The sequence below is a fragment of the Schistocerca serialis genome, chromosome 1, assembly GCF_023864345.2.
Source record: "Schistocerca serialis cubense isolate TAMUIC-IGC-003099 chromosome 1, iqSchSeri2.2, whole genome shotgun sequence".
In the NCBI taxonomy this organism is placed as follows: Eukaryota; Metazoa; Arthropoda; class Insecta; order Orthoptera; family Acrididae; genus Schistocerca; species Schistocerca serialis.
In genome coordinates, this window is record NC_064638.1 from 485,007,034 (window position 1) to 485,032,733 (window position 25,700).

The window sequence follows — 25,700 nt, forward strand, 5'->3', positions numbered from 1 at the left end:
TTGGCGAATGGAACAGGTGCTGTTGTGGATGATTGAGCCAATATGATCACACTGATGTAGTATCATGAGTGTAAACTTATGTTTTACAGTTTGCTGTAATTCTGCTACAATTACGTCATGTATGTTGAGTGATCAAGAAATTTTGGAAATTCAAGAGGAAGAAATTGCTCAATAATTCACCTTGCATTTTTTTTCTCGGGAGGATGATTATATTTTCTGCCATCATTATTTTAAAATGTGTAATCCATCAGACCACCCATGAACCATGGACTTTGCCGTTGCTGGGGACTCTTGCGGACCTCAGCGATACAGAGAGCCGTACTGTAGGTGCAACCACAACGAAGGAGTATTTGTCAAGACATCAGACAAACTTCTGGTTTCTCAAGAGGGCATCATCCATTTCAGTAGTAGCAGGGGCAACTGCCTGGATGATTGACCGATCTGGCCTCGTAACATCAACCAAAATGGCCTTGCTTTGCTGGTACTATGAACGGCTGAAAGCAAGGGGAAACTACAGCCAATGATGACATCCTCTTGCGAACATATTCTGGAGATGAAATAGTCGTCATGAGAAACAAAACTGGCTTCTACAGATTGGAGCATGGAATGTCAGATCCCTTAGTCAGGCAGGCAGGTTCAATTTAAAAAGGGAAATGGATAGGTTAAAGTTAGATATTGTGATTAGTCTATTTCCGTGGCAGGAGGAACAAGCCTTCTGGTCAGGTGAATACAGAGTTATAAATGCAAAACCAAATAACTATAATGCTGGAGTAGGTTTAATAATAAAATTTAAAAAAATAGGAACACGGATATGCTACTATGAACAGCATATAATCGCATTATTGTAGCCAAGACCGACACAAAGCCCACACCTACCACAGTAGTACAAGTTTATATGCCATCTAGCTCTGCAGATTATGATGATATTGAAGAAATGTATGATTCGATAAAAGAAATTATTCAGACAGTTAAGGGAAACGAAAATTTAATAATCATGAGGGCCAGAATCCGATAGTAGGAAAAGGAAGAGAAGGAAAAGTATTGGTGAATATGGACGAGGGTAAGGAATGAAAGAGGAAGCTGCCAGGTAGAATTTTGCACAGAGCATAACTACTTAATCATAGGTAGAACTTGGTTTAAGAATCATGAAAGAAGGTTGTATATGTGGAAGAGGCCTGGAGATATTGGAAGGTTTCAGATAGATTACATAGTGGTAAGACAGAGATTTTGGAACCAGGTTTTAAATTGTAAGACATTTCCAGGGGCAGATGTTGACTCTGGCCACAGTTTATTGGTTATAAAGTGTAGATTAAAACTGACAAAAATGCAAAAAGGTAGGAATTTATCGAGATGAGACCCAGATAAACTGAAAGTACCAGATGTTGTAGAGAGTTTGAAAGAGAGCATTAGGGAATGGCTGACAAGAACAGAGGAAAGAAATACAATAGAAGAAAAATGGGTAACTTTGAGATATGAAATAGTGAAGGCAGCAGAAGCTCAAGTATGGAAATCCTAGTAGAAATCCCTGGGTAACAGAAGAGATATTGAATATAATTGACGAAATGAGAAATATACAAATGCAGTAAATGAAGCAGGCAAAAAGGAATATAAACATCTCAAAAATGAGATTGACAGGAAGTGCAAAATGGCTAAGCAGGGATGGCCAGAGGACAAATGTAAGGATGTAGAAGCATTATGGGTAAGATAGATACTGCCTACAGACCTTGGGAGAAAAGAGAACCACCTGTATGAATATCGAGAGCACAGAAGGAAAACCAGTTCTAAGCAAAGAAGGGAAAGCAGAAAGTTGGAAGGAGTAAGCAGTGGGCCTATACAAGGATGAAGTGCTTGAGGGCAATATTATGGAAATGGAAGAGGACCTAGATGAAGATGAAATGGGGGATATGACACTACGTGAAGAATCTGACAGAGCACTGAAAGACCTAAGTCGAAACAAGATCCCTGGAGTAGACAACATTCCATTAGAACTACCGATAGCCTTGAGAGAGCCAGCCATGACAAAACTCTACCACCTGGTGAGCAGAGTGTATGAGACAGGCAAAATACCTTCAGACTTCAAGAAGAATATAATAATTCCAATTCCAAAGAAAGCAGGTGTTGACAGGTGTGAAAATCACTGAACTATCAGTTTAGTAAGTCATGGTTGCAAAGTACTAACATGAATTCTTTAAAAACGAATTGAAAAACTGGTAGAAGCCAACATCAGGGAAGATCAGTTTGGATTCCATAGAAATGTTGGGTGAGAAAATACTGACCCTACAACTTATCTTAGAAGATAGGGTAAGGAAAGGCAAATCTACATTTCTAGTATTTGTAGATTTAGAAAAAGCTTTTGACAATGCTGACTGGAATACTCCCTTTCAAATTCTGAAAGTGGCAGGTGTAAGATACAGGGAGCGAAAGGCTGTTTACAATTTGTACAGAAACTAGACGGCAGTTATAAAAGTCAAGGGGCATGAAAGGGAAGCAGTGATTGAGAAAGGAGTGAAACAGAGTTGATCCTATCCCAGATGTTATTCATCTGTATAATGAGCAAGCAGTAAAGGAAACAAAACAAAAAATTGGAGTAGGAATCAAAATCCATGAAGAAGAAATAAAAACTTTGAGATTTGCCAATGACATGGTAATTCTATCAGAGACAGCAAAGGACTTGGAAGAGCAGTTGAACGGAATGGACACTGTCTTCAAAGGAGGATATGTGAGGTGTGACTGGAAAGTTTTAAGAATGGATCCGCTACTGCTTACTGGTTTGGCGGGCAGGCACATGGAGGGTGGGGAGTGAGTCATTGCCGTGTCCTTGAACGCCCTCTGACAGGAAACTGTGTTTCCTTTATTGAATTCATTGTGGCAGCTGGTTGAGTGTGGGTCTATTAGGGCTTGTTGCCGGATTCTGTCTGCGTGAAAATGGACGTAAAAACAGAGCAATGAGTTTGTGTGAAATTTTGTTATAAAACCAGGAAATCAGCTTCTGAAACTTACGAACTATTAAAAACAGCTTTTGGAGTAATTGTCTTAGCCAATCAAATGTTTTTGTCTGGTTCAACAGTGTTAAAAATGGCTGCGAATCATTTGAATATGATCCTCAAAAAAGAATGAAAATGTTGTGAAAGTTCGCGACTTAGTGCGCTCTGATCGTAGACTTACAATTAGGAAGATGGCTGATGAACTTAATTTAGTTTCTATGCAGTTCAGCCAATTTTAACTGAAGATCTGAACATGCGTCGAGTGTCTGCAAAATTAATTCCAAACATTTTGTCAAGTGACCAAAGACAATACCCACTTGAAGTGTGCCAAGATCTGATTAATCGGACTAAAAATGACCCAGATTTGTTAAATAGGGTAATTACAGGTGACGAATCATGGGTATATGGATATGATCCTGAAACCAAAGTGCAGTCTTTACAGTGGAAGACTCCAGTTCACCACAACCAAAAAAACCACGAAAAAGTCGTCGAAGGTGAAGACAATGTTTGTGATTTTTTTCGATTATACCGGTATTGTGCATCACATATTTACCCCTGGAGGACAGACAATTGACAAGGAATACTACAAATGTGTCCTTGAGCATTTACGTGAAGAGGTGCGGAAGTAAAGGCCTGCATTGTGGAGAGACAGGAGTTGGGTGCTGCACCATGACAATGCTCCGGCTCATCGTGCCTTCTCCATCGAAGTCTTGACCAGATTCAAAATTCCTGTGCTTCCACAACTGCCATATTCCCCTGATTTGGCCCCTAAACTGAAATTTTCACTAAAAGGAAAGCGATTTCACTCAATTGAAGACATCCTTGCAAATACGGAGAGCGTCCTTAACACACTTAAAAAATTTCCAGGAAGTCGATGTGTTCAGTCAGAAGAGGACTATTTTGAAGGAGAGGCATCACAGTAGCCTGTAAGTACCACCACTGTACAATTACAAGCCCATTCTTAAAACTTTCCAATCACACCTCGTAAGATGAACATCAACAAAAGCAAAATGAGGCTAATGGAAATAAGACGAATTACACAAAGTGATTTGAAGGTACAAAATTATGTTCATTAGTATTAAAAATCACAAAAAAGCAATGTTGTAGTTTCCAATAATAATATTTTGTCCAATGAGTCAGATATAAACGATCTTTCACAAATGACATTTAACGAAGAGTTTGATTTAATTGGAGATGATGCTGACATACAGGAGTTAGATGAGGATGGGTGTCCTGTACATCATCACATAAGTGGCTGCTGATCATATTGAATCATTAAGAAAAATAAATGTAATTATTGTAAAATGTATCTTACAGCAGATGATGAGTACATAAAAGGTGACCAAAATCCTTACCAACAGAGGTGGACTGTGTTGTCCTAGTAAGGATGTTGTAATATTTTGTTTCATATGTATATGCTACTGCAAAGAAATTGCTTACTGACAAAGAAGAGTTGTTTGTTTGGAAAAGATACCACAGAACTGTGTTGTTTTGTGTATGTTGTAGCGACTTCTTTGATCATTTATTTGTTGAGTTTGATTGTACTGCAAATCACACTGTACATAAAATCATTGACTGTATACCTGGTCTTGTGGTCAATATTCTTTTGAATAATTATAGCAAAAGAGTCAATGAGATTATAAATACAAATAGTATTGCAACACTCAGGAGAGAGAGAACTTAACTGAAAATTTGGTTCTGTGAAGGTTTTTGTATTTTTAAGCACAAAAAATAATTAAATAATTATGTAAATAAAAATATTAGTTCCTTGCTTATTGAATTTCTAACCTTTCCTTGATTCCCCGTGCCAGTTTTTGTACAGATAATACAAAATTTCACTTACCTGCAAATTAAGTTTCAATATGATATTACAAAAAAAGGCAAAATAAGAGAACAAAATAAGAGAACAAATATTCATTATTTGAGGTAACAGAATTTCCTTTTTATTTTAGATAAGAATTTAATAAACGTTAAATTCAATATAGGCTAGCAGCTGAAACCATCGCGCACAGTAGTATAACGACTCTAGATGACATGATATACGGAGTGTTGAGGCCTTTTTTTCTAGGTGACACTGTGTGAACCCGATCCCAGATAACAATGGATTTATAAAAGAAAGGGCATGAGTGTCGGCAAAATTTTTCAGTTGTCTGGAAAGTAGCACAACTCACACAATAAAAGCTACCAAAACCATTGGGTTCATTTAAATGAACTTTAAATATAAAAATATCGTTAAGTACAAAGAGAGGTTGTGTACTTGTTGCAGTAGAGAAGCAAACTTCAATCACTGATTCAGAAACTTAGACAGACCTAATTATCAGGTTAGTATAAAATTTGTGTATTGTACTTACCAGTAATATCACCAATTTCACTGCATTTGTGATATGTGGCATTGATATCAGCAAACATTATTGTAGCTTGGTCCTGGATGTTGTAGCGAATGAATGGCTGAAGCACGAGCTACAAAGATTTCAAACAGTGTGAGGTACAATTTACTCAATTCTTATTGTGTACCTCATAAAGAAATAGAAATTAATGTAAGCAACAATTTTCAAATAAACTTATTTTGTGGAAATTCCTAAGCTTTCCTAAGTCTAAAGAAATATAAAGATACAATTTTTAAATCACATCTAAAGCAGTCGGGTACTTATTGCCTTTACATTGCTGACCAACATTAAATAGCTGCATCAGGTATCAACAACAGACAGCACCATGCCTTTCTTGTTCCAATTGCTAAAATGAGTAAAGTACACACTGATCATCGGTTAGATGCCAAAACTTCCAAGGATGCCAAGTCACCAACAATCAAGCTATCCAGAAGATATGTGAATGGAACAATTGTTGCCAGCTTGTATGTAACACAAACACTGATGATGACGTAAGAAGTGATACCTGATTTATAGACACCTGAGCAGGTTGTCTTTATGTGGCGTGTGGCAGTTGTGACCCCCCACACCCTCTTTGCCGCAGTTCCATGCCTTTCTTGTTCCAATTGCTAAAATGAGTAAAGTACACACTGATCATCGGTTAGATGCCAAAACTTCCAAGGATGCCAAGTCACCAACAATCAAGCTATCCAGAAGATATGTGAATGGAACAATTGTTGCCAGCTTGTATGTAACACAAACACTGATGATGACGTAAGAAGTGATACCTGATTTATAGACACCTGAGCAGGTTGTCTTTATGTGGCGTGTGGCAGTTGTGACCCCCCACACCCTCTTTGCCGCAGTTCCATTTAGGCTGCATTTGGTGTACATCAGCTGAGTCAAAGTTCTATTAATTACCCTTTTTTATGCAACTACTGTTTTTCTTCGGTTGAATTTTCCACATAGTTCAAAAATTTTCAGATCAGTTTTTAAATGTAGTTGTAGCACAGCCATCAAACAATTGCAATAGTAACTACACCATACTTAGGCCAACCCAGGACATAATTTTTAAATTACTTGGAAATCTTAACAATTTACTGAAACACTAAACTTTATTTATTCAGTTGTATTTTTTACTGGTCCTGACTTCACATTACTAAACTTGTTACTGTTATTAGCAGTACAGCAAACGAACTTTTTCTTCATGTTTGCATTTTTTCACACTTCAAAAGATACTGTGACAAAATTTGTGCAGTTTTATCTGGCACATCATCAAAATTTAAAAATTTAAATTAAATTCCCCTGCCCCAGATTGAAATATCTTACAACAATTAGAACAAGTAATACTTACTTATGTTTGAGCACTCCATCTTTATTGTAATGTAATTAATGTTTTCCAAAGAACGCAATACATTATTAAACATACATGGCGAAATAATGTTAACATTAACTGACTCGGTATTAGTTCTGGGAGATTTTGGATCACATTATTTCTAACCATTTCAGATGTGCAGTCTCATGTCTTGAAACTGAGATCGTGTCTAACAGTTGTTATTGTTGTTGTTGTGGTCTTTAGTCCACAGACTGGTTTGATACAGCTCTCCATGCTAATCTATCCTGTACAAGCTGCTTCATCTCCCAGTACCTACTGCACCCTACATCCTTCTGAATCTGTTTAGTGTATTCATCTCTTGGTCTCCCTCTACGATTTTTACCCTCCACGCTGCCCTCCAATACTATATTGGTGATCCCTTGATGCCTCAGAATATGTCCTACCAACCGATCCCTTCTTCTAGTCAAGTTGTGCCACAAATTTCTCTTCTCTCCAATTCTATTCAATACCTCCTCATTAGTTATGTGATCTATCCATCTAATCTTCAGCATTCTTCCATACCACCACATTTCGAAAGCTTCTATTCTTGTGTCTAACAGTATGGTGTGAAAATATAGCATCCTTAGCAGCACCTTCCAGAGCACTGTTATTCCCATCTTTGGCTTTAAAAAATCTCTTATGTTTAGTAAAGCAGTAGTATTAATAGTACTCCTCTGTTTAGCTGGTTCTACATGGTCTTTAATATAACCCTTTCTTACATGTGCAAAAGACAATTATTCAGTAAAAAGCGTGCAATAAACATGTCCCTTGTTACTGTCACTAAATGATTTCTTAAATTTGTATTTTTGTTGCAGGTTTAACATTAAACACACACTTTTCTTGCCCACAGCTAAACGATGACGTAAAAAATGAATAGAGATAAAATTACCAGAAATGCATAGACAAGTTACTTCACATACAAAAATAAAAACATATGCGTAGACAAGTTACTTCACATACAAAAATAACATAAACACATTGTCCCTGCTGTGTTACCAAATGATTAAATAACCTGTTGACACATGCACAGAGCTGAAAACTGGCTGAAGATAGAATGGTTAAAAAACATGGTTACAAGGAAAAGAAATATCCACAAATAATAATGGCTTTCTGTGCTGTAGAAAATTTATGGGACTTAGGAGACAAAATAATGGATTTCATAGTTGTGCTTGCAAAATGGTATGCATATTTTATGTAATATAAGGGGATGTCGTTATCAGGAGAAAGAAAACTGGCGTTCTACGGATCGGAGCGTGGAATGTCAGATCCCTTAATCGGGCAGGTAGGTTAGAAAATTTAAAAATGGAAATGGATAGGTTGAAGTTAGATATAGTGGGAATTAGTGAAGTTCGGTGGCAGGAGGAACAAGACTTCTGGTCAGGTGACTACAGGGTTATAAACACAAAATCAAATAGGGGTAATGCAGGAGTAGGTTTAATAATGAATAGGAAAATAGGAATGCGGGTAAGCTACTACAAACAGCATAGTGAACGCATTATTGTGGCCAAGATAGATACGAAGCCCACACCTACTACAGTAGTACAAGTTTATATGCCAACTAGCTCTGCAGATGACGAAGAAATTGAAGAAATGTATGATGAAATAAAAGAAATTATTCAGATTGTGAAGGGAGACGAAAATTTAATAGTCATGGGTGACTGGAATTCGAGTGTAGGAAAAGGGAGAGAAGGAAACATAGTAGGTGAATATGGATTGGGGGACAGAAATGAAAGAGGAAGCCGCCTTGTAGAATTTTGCACAGAGCACAACATAATCATAACTAACACTTGGTTTAAGAATCATGAAAGAAGGTTGTATACATGGAAGAACCCTGGAGATACTAAAAGGTATCAGATAGATTATATAATGGTAAGACAGAGATTTAGGAACCAGGTTTTAAATTGTAAGATATTTCCAGGGGCAGATGTGGACTCTGACCACAATCTATTGGTTATGACCTGTAGATTAAAACTGAAGAAACTGCAAAAAGGTGGGAATTTAAGGAGATGGGACCTGGTTAAACTAAAAGAACCAGAGGTTGTACAGAGATTCAGGGAGAGCATAAGGGAGCAATTGACAGGAATGGGGGAAATAAATACAGTAGAAGAAGAATGGGTAGCTTTGAGGGATGAAGTAGTGAAGGCAGCAGAGGATCAAGTAGGTAAAAAGACAAGGGCTAGTAGAAATCCTTGGGTAACAGAAGAAATACTGAATTTAATTGATGAAAGGAGAAAATATAAAAATGCAGTAAGTGAAACAGGCAAAAAGGAATACAAACGTCTCAAAAATGAGATCGACAGGAAGTGCAAAATGGCTAAGCAGGGATGGCTAGAGGACAAATGTAAGGATATAGAGGCCTATCTCACTAGGGGTAAGATAGATACCGCCTACAGGAAAATTAAAGAGACCTTTGGAGATAAGAGAACGACTTGTATGAATATCAAGAGCTCAGATGGAAACCCAGTTCTAAGCAAAGAAGGGAAAGCAGAAAGGTGGAAGGAGTATATAGAGGGTCTATACAAGGGTGATGTACTTGAGGACAATATTATGAAATTGGAAGAGGATGTAGATGAAGATGAAATGGGAGATATGATACTGCGTGAAGAGTTTGACAGAGCACTGAAAGACCTGAGTCGAAACAAGGCCCCCGGAGTAGACAATATTCCATTGGAACTACTGACGGCCGTGGGAGAGCCATTCCTGACAAAACTCTACCATCTGGTGAGCAAGATGTATGAAACAGGCGAAATACCCTCAGACTTCAAGAAGAACATAATAATTCCAATCCCAAAGAAAGCAGGTGTTGACAGATGTGAAAATTACCGAACTATCAGCTTAATAAGTCACAGCTGCAAAATACTAACACGAATTCTTTACAGACGAATGGAAAAACTAGTAGAAGCCAACCTCGGGGAAGATCAGTTTGGATTCCGTAGAAACACTGGAACACGTGAGGCAATACTGACCTTACGACTTATCTTAGAAGAAAGATTAAGAAAAGGCAAACCTACGTTTCTAGCATTTGTAGACTTAGAGAAAGCTTTTGACAATGTTGACTGGAATACTCTCTTTCAAATTCTAAAGGTGGCAGGGGTAAAATACAGGGAGCGAAAGGCTATTTACAATTTGTACAGAAACCAGATGGCAGTTATAAGAGTCGAGGGACATGAAAGGGAAGCAGTGGTTGGGAAGGGAGTAAGACAGGGTTGTAGCCTCTCCCCGATGTTGTTCAATCTGTATATTGAGCAAGCAGTAAAGGAAACAAAAGAAAAATTCGGAGTAGGTATTAAAATTCATGGAGAAGAAATAAAAACTTTGAGGTTCGCCGATGACATTGTAATTCTGTCAGAGACAGCAAAGGACTTGGAAGAGCAGTTGAATGGAATGGACAGTGTCTTGAAAGGAGGATATAAGATGAACATCAACAAAAGCAAAACAAGGATAATGGAATGTAGTCTAATTAAGTCGGGTGATGCTGAGGGAATTAGATTAGGAAATGAGACACTTAAAGTAGTAAAGGAGTTTTGCTATTTAGGGAGCAAAATAACTGATGATGGTCGAAGTAGAGAGGATATAAAATGTAGGCTGGCTATGGCAAGGAAAGCGTTTCTGAAGAAGAGAAATTTGTTAACATCCAGTATTGATTTAAGTGTCAGGAAGTCATTTCTGAAAGTATTCGTATGGAGTGTAGCCATGTATGGAAGTGAAACATGGACGATAAATAGTTTGGACAAGAAGAGAATAGAAGCTTTCGAAATGTGGTGCTACAGAAGAATGCTGAAGATTAGATGGGTAGATCACATAACTAATGAGGAAGTATTGAATAGGATTGGGGAGAAGAGAAGTTTGTGGCACAACTTGACCAGAAGAAGAGATCGGTTGGTAGGACATGTTCTGAGGCATCAAGGGATCACCAATTTAGTATTGGAGGGCAGCGTGGAGGGTAAAAATCGTAGAGGGAGACCAAGAGATGAATACACTAAGCAGATTCAGAAGGATGTAGGTTGCAGTAGGTACTGGGAGATGAAAAAGCTTGCACAGGATAGAGTAGCATGGAGAGCTGCATCAAACCAGTCTCAGGACTGAAGACCACAACAGCAACAACAATATTGAAATTGGCTGCACAAAAAAAATCTCTACACTCAGCCCAAGTTGATTTCCAACAACCTTTAAATTACTTCTGGAACTGGCCTCGAGAGGTCACAGTGAACTCATTTCATTTATAACACTTCACCCTACTTAGTAAGTAAGTGAAGATGTGTAAAGATGGCTGGATGTGGCAGAGTACTTAAATCATTGTAATGTCACCTGCTAAAGAGTGGTGGAAAATCACATGTAAACAAAAACTGTGAACCATAAACAGAGAGACAAAAAATAATGTTCCAGAATGCAAAGAAATCAGCCCAGATTGGCATACATGTCAAAGTGCTGCTTCCAGGATGGGTAGGAGCACTGGCCCAAAATTGAATCTGCCCGGGCAGTCAGCCTGAACACGTGTTTTAGGCGATATCCTACAGCCCACTACAGAAATGCCAGGCTGATGCCTAAGTATCATCTCAGTTATTTGACTCACAAACTTTTAAAAAACTTTTGCTCACTTTCACATGAGTGATATTACACGCAGACAGTTAGCGTACACACATTCTGTCCCAAAGGGTGGAACTGGAAGGGCATTCGGCCACCTCTTAAATTACCCATCCAACATCTGTTAAAACCAAAGAATTATTGTGCAATGAATATCAAAAGAATGGCTGAGACAAGGATTAAGAATTAATATAAACTATAAAAAGATGTTGCAGAAATGTCAAATGCAAAACCAAATTCTGATAATTTAAATGAATCCTGTTGGCATAGAGACAGTGGATATACACTGATCAGCATCACCTGGCAAAGAATGACTGTTGGTCTCACTCTCTCTCTCTCTCTCTCTCTCTCTCTCTCTCTCTCTCTCTCTCTCTCTCTCACACACACACACACACACACACACACACAGTGCATGTAGTATCAGTGAGCACACTGTCCGTGTGTAGAATGGGAAAGGCGCCAGTCTGAGTTTGACTGAGGACAGATTGTGATAGCCTGGAGGCTCGGCAAGAGCACTTCGGAAACTTTTGGGTGTTTGAGAAGTGTTGTGGCGAGTGTCTTCAACACGTGATGAAATCATGGTGAAACCTTGTCCAGACACTATGGGATTCAGCAGCCACCCCTCATTACTGATGTTGGACACTGCAGAATGGGCAGACCAGTAAAAGAGGACAGGTAGCAAACTGTCGCAGAACTAACATCAGACTTTAATGCTGGACAGAATACAAGTGTGTCCGAGCAAACAATGCACTGAACACTCCTAACGATGGGCCTCTGCAGCCAACGACCCATAAATGTGCCAATGTTAACACCATGACATCAGCATTTACGGCTAAAATGGGCACGTGACCATCGGCACCGTACTTTGGCGCAGAGGCAGAGCGTTGCATGGTCTGATGAATCCTAATACCTTCATCATCATGCCAATGGAAGGGCACAAATCAATTGTCTTCCAGGGGAACAGCTACCTGACACCAGTAATGTGGGACAGAGACAAGCAGGCGGTGGCTCCATTATGGTCTTGGAGACATTCATGTGGCTATCCACGAGTCCAGAGGAGCCTGCACAAGGCTTCATGATGGCCAAGGGGTATTGCATACTAGTTGCAGATCACCTACACCCCTTTCCCAATGGCAGTGGCATTTTTCAACAAGATAATGCGCCATGTCACAAGGCCAGAAAGGTAATGTAGTGGTTTGAGGAGTTCCAACTGACGTGCTGGCCCCCCAACTTGCCAGATCTGAACCCAATCAAATATATCAGGGCAGCCACTGAACATGGCACTAGAGCACATAAATCCCCTCCTGGAGTTAACAGGAATTAGGTGACTGGTGTGCAGGTATGGTGCCAACTCCCTCCAGCAAACTACCAAGACCTCATTGCTTCCATGCCCTGACCTGTCGCTGCTGTTATCTGTGCCAAAGAGGGACATACCAGCTATTATGTAGGTGGTTATAATATTCTGGCTGAGCACTGTACTCTGCATGGGCATCTGTGACTACTTGTTTATGGTAACCTAACCCTTTAACGCCGATGACATTGTAATTCTGTCAGAGACAGCAAAGGACTTGGAAGAGCAGTTGAATGGAATGGACAGTGTCTTGAAAGGAGGATATAAGATGAACATCAACAAAAGCAAAACAAGGATAATGGAATGTAGTCTAATTAAGTCGGGTGATGCTGAGGGAATTAGATTAGGAAATGAGGCACTTAAAGTAGTAAAGGAGTTTTGATATTTGGGGAGCAAAATAACTGATGATGGTCGAAGTAGAGAGGATATAAAATGTAGGCTGGCAATGGCAAGGAAAGCGTTTCTGAAGAAGAGAAATCTGTTAACATCCAGTATTGATTTAAGTGTCAGGAAGTCATTTCTGAAAGTATTTGTATGGAGTGTAGCCATGTATGGAAGTGAAACATGGACGATAAATAGTTTGGACAAGAAGAGAATAGAAGCTTTCGAAATGTGGTGCTACAGAAGAATGCTGAAGATTAGATGGGTAGATCACATAACTAATGAGGAAGTATTGAATAGGATTGGGGAGAAGAGAAGTTTGTGGCACAACTTGACCAGAAGAAGGGATCGGTTGGTAGGACATGTTCTGAGGCATCAAGGGATCACCAATTTAGTATTGGAGGGGAGCGTGGAGGGTAAAAATCGTAGAGGGAGACCAAGAGATGAATACACTAAGCAGATTCAGAAGGATGTAGGCTGCAGTAGGTACTGGGAGATGAAAAAGCTTGCACAGGATAGAGTAGCATGGAGAGCTGCATCAAACCAGTCTCAGGACTGAAGACCACAACAACAACAACAACCCTTTAGGGATAAAAATTTGTCTTCAAGGCTCCATGAGGAGGATGGAAGGTTAGAGTTTAATGTCCTGTAGACAAAAAGTCATTAGAAGTGAAATGACAGCAAAAATATTTTCATTCAATGTCCCATCGCAATCACGGTCATTAAAGATGGAGCGTAAACTTGAACCTGGGAAGGAAATTGGCCATGTGCACTAAAGCAGCTATTAAAAATGAATATTTAGCAACACAACCATACAAGATGAGGTAGAGTACAGAATAATTAAAGAAATATATAGTACAGGAAATACAGCACAATGAACCAAAAAATAAACCAAAATTCATTGGAATTCATAACAAGTACTACCACAGCTGAAAATTACAATCGGACAATGTACGTATCACTGCAAAGGTAGTAACCTAAAGCTCAAATCAAAAGTGCAGGTACTTTTAGAGAATATAGAGAATAGATTTAAGGTTTTCAAGGAGAGGAATTAACACTACCAACTGTTTAGCAAGTGTAGTAGAGACATATTGGCACAGACTGGATAAACAAGATTATTTCTGACTGGTACGTCATTGCCTTTTGCAGCATTTGGTTCCTAAATGTGTGTTGTTGCAACACAGGGAAAAATGAAGTTTCTGAGATTACTGTACAGCGACCTTGACACAGCCTTAAATTCAGTCTCAACTTTGAAAACTATAAATGTGTTCTACTCAACTTTTCAGCACCACTATTATGCCTGATATCTCCAGGGGAGCACAGTTAACATAGTGCTCAAAAAGAGATGTAGCAAAACTTTTTAAATATAATGGCAACAACAAAAAATCTTAAACTGAAATATCCAGGCTAGGAAACTCAACAATTACAGAAAAATAGATTACTACTCACACGTTGCACTGCAAACAGGTACAGCGAAAACACTGTTGCACATTAAGCCTTCATCAGGAAATAAAAACATGCATTCACACAAGCAAGGACACCTCACATATATATGACCACTATCAGTCACAAAGACAGAACAGACACCATAGCAGAGGAAGTGTTCATTGCAGTTCACAAAAATATTGTCGCTACTGAGGCCAAGTTGAGTGTGACAGTGTGAAGTTATCTGGTCACATATGACAGGTCTAGGTGAAACCGAGTTATTTGTTGGATGTATTTTACCAACCACTCAATTCTGCTGTGACAGTTCTAGAGTCATTCAAAGAATGTCTATGGTCTGCAGCATGTAAAAACTCAGATAATGCAATACCAGTTGTAGGTGACTTTAACCCATCGAGGTGACTATAACCTACTGCAGGTGTGGGGGAGGGGAGGAGGGGGGGGGGGGGGGGGTTTGAGAGGCTGGCTTGCAAAGGAGTTTTGAACACATTTTTCATCAACTTTCTTGAGCAGCTAGTCTGGCAGCCTACAAGCAACAGAAATACCTTAGACCTTGTAGCTACAAACAGGACGGACCTTATCAATGACATCACTACACAGACAGGGATTAGGGATCGTGATATCATAGAGACTTTGGTTACAAAAGTTAATAAATAAGCCAATAAACCTAGGAGAATGATTCTGCTAGAAAGAGCAGGTAAGCAGCTGTTGACATCTCATTTAAACAATGAACTGACATCACTTAGTTACAATAAGACAGATGTAGAGGAATTATGGGCAAAGTTTAAACAGATCATAAATCGTGGTCTGGAGAACTATGTGCTTATCAAGTGGATTAAGGATGGAAAAGGCTCCCAATGGTTTAACAACGAAATTCGGAAAATATTGAAGAAACCAAGGCTGATGCACTCTTAGTTCAAAAGAGAATGCTCAAACGTTCACAGACAAAGGTTAGTAGAGACTCCTGAATCTGTGGAAATATCTGTGCATTAAGCATACAACTACCACTATCACATCTTAACAAAAGATATGGCCAGGAACATGAGAAAACTCTATTCCTATATAAAGCCGCTGAGCTTATCTAAGGCTTCTATCCAGTTACTTGTTGAATGGTCTAGAGTGACAGTTGAAAATAGCAAAATGAAAGATGTTTAAATTTCATGTTTAAGAAATCATTCACACGGGACATTCATACCACCATACCATTGTTTGACAGTCACACACAGCCCCGTATGGACAACATAATAATAATCATCCTGGCATTGTGAAAAAGCTGAAGAGTTAAAAACAAATAAGTCGTCAGGGAAACCCAATTCGGTTTTACAAAGAGTACTCTATGGCACTGGCCCCTTACTTAGCTTGCATTTGTCACAATTCTCTCACCCAGTGCAAAGTTCCAAGTGACTGGAGAACAACATAGATGACTCCTGTATATAATATGGGTAAAATAACAGACCCACAAAATTACAGACCAATATCCTTAACATTAGTTTGCTGCAGAATTCTTGAACATATTCTAGGTTCAAACACAATAAATTTCCTTGATGCCAAGAAGCTTATGTCCACAAATTAACCTGTTTTCGAAAAGAATACAGGGCATATACATGGACAAGGAAAAAAATTTCCTGGATTTATCGGTTGAAAATACACTTTCTCACAGGTGAAAACACAGTTTTTCCGTGTTAAATAGCAGTATACTTTTCGTCGGCAGTGTAAAACTTATCAATCCTTGGAATGTTTATTGTTTTATACACCAACATAGAATTTCCCGACACTTCAGAAAACGAAACTTAGGGAAAAAACACATTTTGGAAAGATCTTTGATATGCAGCAACAGGTACACTGCATATTTTCGTGCTGGAAATGTATAAATTCGAATACCACCAAACAGCGCATGTTACTTCCTGAAGCATTGGAATCGAGATTGCGATGCACTTTTGTAAGCCAGTCATAGCTCATGTAACGTGATCTCGCCAGCTGATGACAGCATAGGAGACGTGATGTAGTCATCCAATAGCAAGATCACTCTTAAGTACCGGAAACACGCAAATAAGAAAAGTTATTGGTTTGAATTAATATACATAGTGTTGCTACAAGAAATGAAAAGCTTTCACATGTAATATACTAAGATGGTATCTGTTCTTTCGGACATGCCCGACGGACATGTCCAAAAGAACAGATACCATCTTAGTGTATATATAGTTAAGGCTCACCGGCCACTTGACCATCTTCTTCTTCTGTGCGAATGCACAAACAGTGCCCGAACTCTTACGGGAATCGGCAACGCACCACGAGTAATGAGTATAATGGGCGTGGGCACTACGAATGTAGTGCGGGACAATACGTTGAGAATGTGGGTTTCGCAGGAGGCATGCCAGAGGTCAATCCCTGCAGTCGCACTATCCTCTGTGTCCTTGGTGGCTCAGATGGATAGAGCATCTGCCATGTAAGCAGGAGATCCCGAGTTCGAGTCCCGGTCGGGGCACACATTTTCATCTGTCCCCGTTGACGTACGCCAATGCCTGTAAGCAGCTAAGGGTGTTCATTTCATTGTAATTTCACATATAAGATTGGTCTCTAAGACTAATAAGCTGCAAGAGAAGCTAAGCTTCCACATATAATGTCAATCTTTCTTGCACGTGTTACACTTTAGGATTCATCACACAAGTGTGCCAGTAAAATTTTTAATAACGATGTAAATATCTGATCTTCTGGGCGCGAAATTCTTCTAGGTGGTCATCCTTTTAGAGTTGATTTTTAAATGAGAGTCAAACGCTCTGTGGTTTAAGAAATTTATCTTACATTTTTGCACATAGTTCATCTTGCGTAAAAGGAAATTTACTTTGAAAGTAATGCTTTTCAAACTACTATTCGCAATATTTTCCCGCGACCTGTTAGAAATTGGTTCGTTTCAGTATTGCCAGAGAGCGCCCAGATAACAGGCGTCACTATGCTTGCGCGGCTACGATGACACAGGAAGCCCGTATGTTCGTACGTGTAAAAAATTAAAAGATCTTGCATTATGTTATAAAAGAAAAAAAGACATCAGAGGATACTTCAAGAGCATCTGAATTTCGTGAAGCATTCTGAAATGTATGATTCGGCTTAAAGTGCACATTCGTATGTCCAGATTCGGATGTAAATTTTCTTGAATTATCTCATGTTTGGTTCTTTATTATGGCATAATGCCATAAGAGGTAGAAGATGGAAAATGAGCACTTGAAATGCAGCGAACATTTGAAACTAGGCAACAGTGTGAAATTAAACACTTTGTTTCACATAAATTGACCGCTCAGCGGAAGAGATTAATAAAAGCCAAATCTCTTTAGCAAACTGACAAAAACAACTTCATTGTTTTGCAAGGCGATTAACACTTGACTGTCAGAAAGGTTAAAATAAAACCTGAAACTAATAACATATTTTAGCCTTCTGTAATTATGCGGAGTTGGAGTGTTGGAGGGAAGAGACCAAACAGCGAGGCCATCGGTTAGGGAAGGACGGTGAAGGAAGTCAGCCGTGCCCTTTTAAAAGAACCATGCTGGCATTTGCCTGGAGCGATTTAGGGCGTAATTATGCGAACCTATTTTAATTCATTTGATAGCTCCGGGCCACAGAAATCTGTTTTCTTTTCATTTAACGTGAGAGCAATAAATGAAGAGGAAACAGCAAAATCACTACATATAAACACAGGTCACATGGAGACTACCCACCTCCCCAGTACAACTCAGACTGCTCTGTGCATCAGTCCCGGATCTACGATATTTCCGAACCGCAGCAATACTAGATAGAGGCGCCCCGCCACACATCTGTAGCCAGAAGCGGGAGAAGGTACTACTCATACGCGACTCAACTGCATAAGCACAAGAGCCCGCCCGCAACTGCTCAAAAGAATCTAATGTAAAGAGCTGTCATGTCACGCTCACTGGAGGCAATTTGTTGTTAGGAAGCATTGCATAGTCTTCCTACAGCCTTTGACACACTTTGCTGTTGGCAGATGGTTGTATGAGCACTGCGTTTTATTTAGTATATGGGGCATTTCCTATGCGACTTAAGTTTTCTTTTCTTTTTTTTTTTCTCTCTCGTTCATGTTTTGTTGCTGCAGTATTATTCTGCAGATGCGGGATACAGTAATATCCTTTGTTGGAGTATTGGTTCTTACCTCTCAAAATCACAAAAATTTAACTGAAAACTAAAACAATGAAAAATTCCCAGAATTCTAAAAAATTCCCGGGTTTTTCCCGGTTTTCTCCCGGATGAAAAAACTCCCGGGATTTTCCCGGATCTCCCGGTTGTCCCGGGTCGTATACACCCTGAGAATAGCTCTTGCAAAACTAGCTTGCCCTTTTCTCATGTAATATACTGCAAACTTTGGATAAAGGGCCACAGGCAAATTCCATATTCCTAGGTTTCTGAAAAGCATTTGACATAGTGCCCCACTGCAGACTCTTAAAGAAGGTACGAGCATATGGAATATGTTCCCAGATGAGTGAGTGACTCAAAGACTTCTTATGAAATAGAACCCAGTATGCTGCCCTGGAAGCCTAGTGTACATCAGAGACAAGAGTTTCATCAAGAGTGCCCCAGGGAAGTGTGATAGGGCAACTATTATTTTCTGCACACATAAATGATGTGATGGGCAGGATGAGCAGCAATATGCTCCTGATTGCTGATGATGCTGTGGTGTATGGGAAGATGTCGAAGTTGAGTGACAACAGGAGGATATAATAAAATGACTTAGACAAAATTTGTAGTTGGTGTGATGAATCGCAGCTTGCTCTAAATGTAGAAAAATGTAAGTTAATGCAGATGAGTAGAAAAAAACAAAACCGCAATGTTCGGATACAGCATTAATAGTGTCCTGCTTGACACAGTCATGCTGTTTAAATATCTGGATATATGAAATGGAACACGCATGTGAGGACTGTGATGGAGAAGGTGACTGTCGACTTCAATTTATTGAGCGAATTTTGGGGAAGTATGATTCATCTGTAAAGAAGACCACATTTAGGAAGCTAGGGCAACCTATTCTGGAGTGCTGCTCCAGTGTTTGGGATCTGTGCCAGGTCAGATTAAAGGAAGACATCTATAGCTGCTCAGGCCAGCCTGCAAGGTAGGAATGTGATATACTGATCATATGAGTGCAGCCAAGCAAACAAGTAAACTAAGCAGTTCCCATTCACTTGCCTGCTATTTTATTATGCTTTCTAAGAATCAGCTGTATTAGATTTACCATCACACCTTTTTTGGATAGCTTAAAAGACAATTTCTTGCATGTAAATGAAGTTGTTGATAACTGAATTCTGTTCAACAATGCACCATTTGATGTAGCATCAACTATTATTAAATACTCTAATCCAGAACATTAGTGAACAACACTGTAAATGTCCACAGCCTTGAATGCATTTAGCTACTGTGTGTGTGTGTGTATGTGTGTGTGTGTGTGTGTGTGTGTGTGGGGTTGAGGTTTACGGGCGCTAAACAGCGTGGTCATCAGCGCCCAAACGCATAAAAACAGGAACACATGCAGTGAAGGGACTAAGACGAACAGCGAACAAGGAGAGCGGCTAAAAGACACAGACCTGACGCAGTTCCAAATCCTCACATACAGAGGCAAAACAAGAGGAGAAGGAACACACTAAAAAGGAAAGGAAACACAAGGAAAAGAGAACAGAAACCGAAGGGAAACAAGGAGGGAATAGTGACTGGCTGACCTCTTACCTAAAACCTGGGTGAGCCAGTCACCCAGCAGCACATTAAAACCCTCTCCCTAAAATCCGAGGCAACAAATTGGACAGGACACAAAACCGTAAGACCTTAACGACAGTCGTTGCGTCATCTTGTAAAATAGAGGGCAAATCTGGTGGCAAAGAAACCACTGCCCTCTGGTCAGAGAATAAAAGACAGTCAAGTAAAATGTGGCGGACAGTGATCTGGACGCCACAAGAACTGCAGATTGGGGGGTCCTCCCGCCGGAGTAAAAAACCATGCGTTAAGGGACTGTGCCCGATGCGGAGGCAAGTGAGGAGAACCTCATCCCGCCTGCATGACTGGTAGGACGTACGCCATGGCCGCGTGGTGGCCTTGACCAGACGCAGCTTATTTTCACCGACTGCCAGCCATTCCTATTCCCACTGACGCATAACGCGAAAACGCAGGAGGGAGGTAACAGCATGGAGGGGGACGGCACTTTCAACAACGTGAGGGAGGGAACATGCATCTTTGGCAGCCACATCCGCCAGTTCGTTTCCCCTAATACCCACGTGCCCCAGCAGCCAGCAGAACGAAACCTCCTTCCCCTGCCGTTGCAGGTGGAGGAGGGCATCACGGATGTTCTGAATGATCCGTTGGGTACAACTGTTGCATGGTCTGAAGGGCACTCAGGGAGTCAGAACAGATTAAGAACTGGGAACACACCTCATCTGCTCCAAAGCCCGCAAGATCGCAAACAATTTGGCATCAAAGATGGTAAACGCTGCAGGAAGCCGTAACTTGACGACTCGATCAGGGAAAACAACAGCACAACCAACAGAGTCCCCCTGTTTAGAGCCATCCGTAAATACTGGTACATGGTCAGGATGCTGGTTTAAAATATCATAAAATAAGGAGGTAAAAACAAACGCAGGAGTGCAGCTCCTCCGGTACTCCGACAAGTCTAAAAGGACGCTGGGCCTCTGGAGCAACCAGGGAAGCAGGCGAGTAAAACCTTGTCGTCGGGGGGCCACACGCTCCACACCAAGGGACTCAAGCAAATGCTTGGCACGAATCCCAAATGGTCTCGTTGCCCTGGGACGACTGGAAAAGAGACGTTCCATAGGCAGTCGGGCAACGGTAGGGTACGCAGGGGAGGTAGGACAGGCAAGGAATTGACACACCCGTCGCACCATGAGGAGTTTCCGCCGGATGGCAAGCGGCGGTTCCCCTGCCTCAGCACACAGGCTGGGGATGGGACTGGTACGGAAGGCACCAGTGGCCAGCCTGATACCCTCATGGTGTACTGCGTCAAGAATCTTCAGATACGAAGGCCTTGCTGACCCATACACGGTGCAACCATAGTCAAGACGCGATCGGACGAAAGCCCTATAAAACTGCAGCAGACGCGCCCGTTCTGCTCCCCAGGACCGATGGCTCAGACACTTCAAAATATTCAGTGCCTTCAGGGCCCGCACCTTGAGGTCTTTAAGGTGAGGCAACCACGACAACTTGGAATCAAAAGTGAGGCCCAGGAACCGCACAGTATCGCTAAAAGGAAGAATGGTGTCCATCAGACGCAATTCAGGGGAGGTAAAAGGACGTCGAGAATGATTAAAATGAACACACACACATTTGTCTGCAGAAAAGGTAAAACCCGTCTTCGCAGTCCATGCTTCTAATCGCTGTATCGTAAGCTGCAACTGCCGACTAGCAGTGACAAGACTGGAGGAAGAACAGAAAACAGCAAAATCGTCCACAAACAAGGAGCATTGGGCAGGACTCCGGATAGTGGACGTGATACTGTTAATGGCGACGGCAAAGAGGGTGACACTTAAAACGCTTCCCTGAGGAACACCATTCTCCTGCACATACAAATCAGATAGCACATTACCAACCCTATATCGAAAGAGGCGGTGGGAAAGAAAGGACCGAATGAAGATGGGGAGATGCCCACGAAAGCCCCACTCATGGAGTTGATTGAGGATATGGCGGCGTCAAGTAGTGTCATACGCCTTATGAATGTCAAAGAATACACCTAGACAATGCTGGTTACGCAGGAAGGCCTGCTGGATGGCCGCCTCAAGCAGGGTCAGGTTGTCTATAGTTGAACGACATCTCCGAAAGCCACACTGAGAGGGGCTAAGGAGCTGCCTGGTCTCGAGCAGCCAAACCAGGCGACGGTTGACCATGCGTTCCAACGTCTTCCCGATACAGCTCGTCAAAGCAATACTCCGGTAACTACTGGGATGCATTCGGTCCTTCCCCGGTTTGAGGAGGGGAATCAAAATCGCCTCCCGCCACGAGTCAGGGTACATGCCAGATAACCATATCATATTAAAACAATTCAGAAGAACTTCCTTGGAAGACAGTAACAAGTGCTGCAGCATGCTGTACCGGATGTGATCATGACCAGGCGCAGTATCATGAGCCACAGACAGCGCCGAATCCAGTTCCCACATTGTGAAGGGGCAGTTGTAGGGCTCAGAAGTTGGGGACCTGAAGTCCAAGTGACCCCTCTCGATGGCAGTGCGGTAGCGGTAGAAATCTGGATCACAGTTAATAGTGGCGGTAGATGCCGCAAAATGCATGGCCAGTGTCTGGGCAATGTCTCTCGACGCCGTGAGGAGACTTCCCTGATGCAGCAATGCTGTGACAGGTAGTTGGATGTGTTTCCCGGAAATCCTCCTGATGGCTTCCCATACTTTCGTAGAATTAGTGGAGCGGGAGATGGAGTTCAAGAACGATAGCCATGACCGTCGTTTGCTCTCTTTAATCACGCGCCGTGCTTTGGCCCTTGCCACCCGAAAGGCCGCAAGATTGTCAGCTGAGGGACGGCACTTGAAGCGGCGCAGAGCTGCACGGCGGGCTCGGATGGCTGAGCGGCACTCAGTGGTCCACCAAGGGACAGGACGCCTCTTGGGATGACCGGATGACCGTGGGATTGAAAATTCAGCAGCATGGGAGATCACGGCTGTAACATGTTCTACCCATTCGTGGACGCTGGCACGGTGTTCCAAAACAGCCAGTTGGCTGAAAAGTGTCCAGTCAGCTCGGCAGAGGTGCCACTGGGGCGGCACTGGTAATGCCATAGCCTCATCCAGGAGGCGAATCCAAAGGGGGAAGTGGTCACTAGAATGGAGGTCAGCAGCAACCTCCCACACAGCAGAATCCGCAAGTGCTGGAGAGCAAAAGGAAAGGTCAATAGCTAATGACGACCCAGAAGCCGTACAGAAATGAGTGGGAGCACCAGAGTTGAGGATGCACAATTCTTCAGACATCATGAGGCTTTCCAGAATGCGACCCCTGGGGCAAGTAGTCGAAGAGCCCCATAAGACATTATGAGAATTGAAGTCCCCCAGAAGAGGAGATGGGCGGGGGAGTTGGTTAATAAGGTCTGCGAGAGCCTCAGAGTCTATCGCATCCTGAGGTGGTAAGTAAAGTGAACAGACTGTGAGCCTCCGACCCACAAGAAGGTCAACTGCAACTGCTTGCAAGTCTGTTACGAGAGGGAGCTCAGATGAGGGGTGCATGTCACCGACAAAAAACCGCAACACCACCCTTTGCCCTTTCCCCCGTCAGATCATCTTTCTGATAGACGGTATAGCCCCATAAAGAAGGAGCATCAGTGGCCCGAAAATGTGTCTCTTGGAGACATAAGCACAAAGGGCACTCTCGCACAAGGAGTTGTAATTCGGCCACATGCGTCCTGAACCCATTCACGTTCCACTGTAATATGGGAGTCAGTGATCAGGGGGGCTGAACTCTCATCCTGCCTCTGTGCTTTGGAGGAGAGCCCGTACTGGCCGGAGATTTATTCCTGGGGTGAGAAGATCGCCACCGGTCGACATCAATGTCCATCAGCTCCGATGACGGCCCATGGGAGATGTCAGACAGTACGGTGGCCTCGTCATCGGACCGACCCTGACTTGTCTCCTCAGGTGGCAAAACCTTCAGCTTCGGTGTCTTTGTCTTGGGGGGCTTAGAATGCAGAGCCTTGTCAACAGTTGGAGCATTACTCGCCTGGGCAGAAGGCCCCATATGGGGAGAGGGAGGAAGTACCCCAATGTCAGCAACCACAGCCTTGTCCAACATTGCGAGGAGAGCTGCAGGTTGCAAAACAACCGCAGCAGCACAAGTGCACTGGCAAACGCAGGTATTAGTGCTAACACTAGCAACCTCCGTTTGCGTAGCAACAGTAGCCATTTGTACCGGTTTTTTTCAGAGCGGAAGCGAAAGATGTAGTAAACACAGGAGGTTGCATGGCCTTAAAGAGCTTCTTGGCCTCACCATAGGGGATGCGCTTAGATGTTTTAATCTCCTGTATCTTCCGTTCGTCGAGATAGATGGGGCAGACCCGACTCCAGACAGGGTGACTCCCAGAGCAATTCACGCACTTCACAGGCGATGAACAATCAGCTCCTTCATGGGCAGGCTGACCACATTTACCACAAGTGGCTATCCCATTGCACCCCAACGTAGTATGCCCAAAGCGCTGACATTTAAAGCAGCGCATTGGGTTGGGGAAATATGGCCTTACTGGCAAACGTAAGAACCCTGCTTTAACATGCTCTGGGAGTCGTGGGCAACTGAACGTGAGAATAAACGAGTCGGATTTGACTAGGTCCCCATCGACTCGTTTCATAATATGCTGCACGTCAACAATACTTTCATCAGCCCATTCAGATTTTAACTCGTCTGTGGGGATATCCACCAAGTCCCTACATGTCACAACACCCTTACTGTAGTTCAGAGTGGAGTGGAGCTCGGTCTCGATAGCATACTCACCGAGACAGGTTGCTTTCCGAAGAGAAGCGACTTGACGGGAACTAGATGTCTCAACTAAGAGAGTTCCATTGCGCAGTCGCTTCACAGATTTCAGTGTTCCTGCAATTCCCTCAAGACCCTTGTGGATGTAAAAGGGAGAAACCCTCTCAAAGCTACCCTCCTTCCGTTTAATAATCAAAAACACATTTTGATTCTCAGCGTGTGCTCTGTTACGACAGTCTGATAAATCTCGATCAACACCAGGCGCTGGAGGACTCGCAGCACGAAGTCGCTTCTTCGATGGGGTGTGTTTTCCTACCAGCGGCCCACCCAAGCCACTGGTAGGGGGAAATGTAGAGGTCGAAGGGTCCATTGCGGTCCCACGAGCAGCTAGGGAACTAAAGGTCCGCTCAGACAGAGCCCCGCGTGCCTGAGTAAGCCTTATACAACTGGGGTGCGGCAGGTGCCCCAGAGGTTGCCCGCTTGCGACTGTTCCACCCCAACAGCCATGCATCTCATAGGCGCAGAGCACACCGGAAGATTGAGGGGTTTTTATAGAGGTTGTCCTTCCTCGCAATCCAGGCGGTCAAGCCAAGATTACCATTCCCCGCAGCACACAACATTCCACCGCCGCGCCATACGGTGGTCGCTGAAGCATGTCCGGGAGTTACGGTGACAGGAAACTGGCGGCGCTGACCAGTTCCCAGCTCGGGACCCCAGGGTCGCCAAGCCTGTACTCAGCAAATGAACGCTGAGCCCCT

General features: G+C 42.3%; 1 protein-coding gene across 1 annotated transcript in view; it reads right to left on the reverse strand.

Moving 5' to 3' along the window:
- The window catches only part of LOC126484377 (uncharacterized), a 100,026-nt gene that overhangs the window by 50,407 nt on the left and 23,919 nt on the right, over window positions 1-25,700 (reverse strand). Inside the window, exon 7 of the mRNA XM_050107905.1 lies at window positions 5,336-5,444. Coding sequence (XP_049963862.1) covers window positions 5,336-5,444 — 109 coding nt within the window. The remainder of the gene's footprint in view (window positions 1-5,335; window positions 5,445-25,700) is intronic.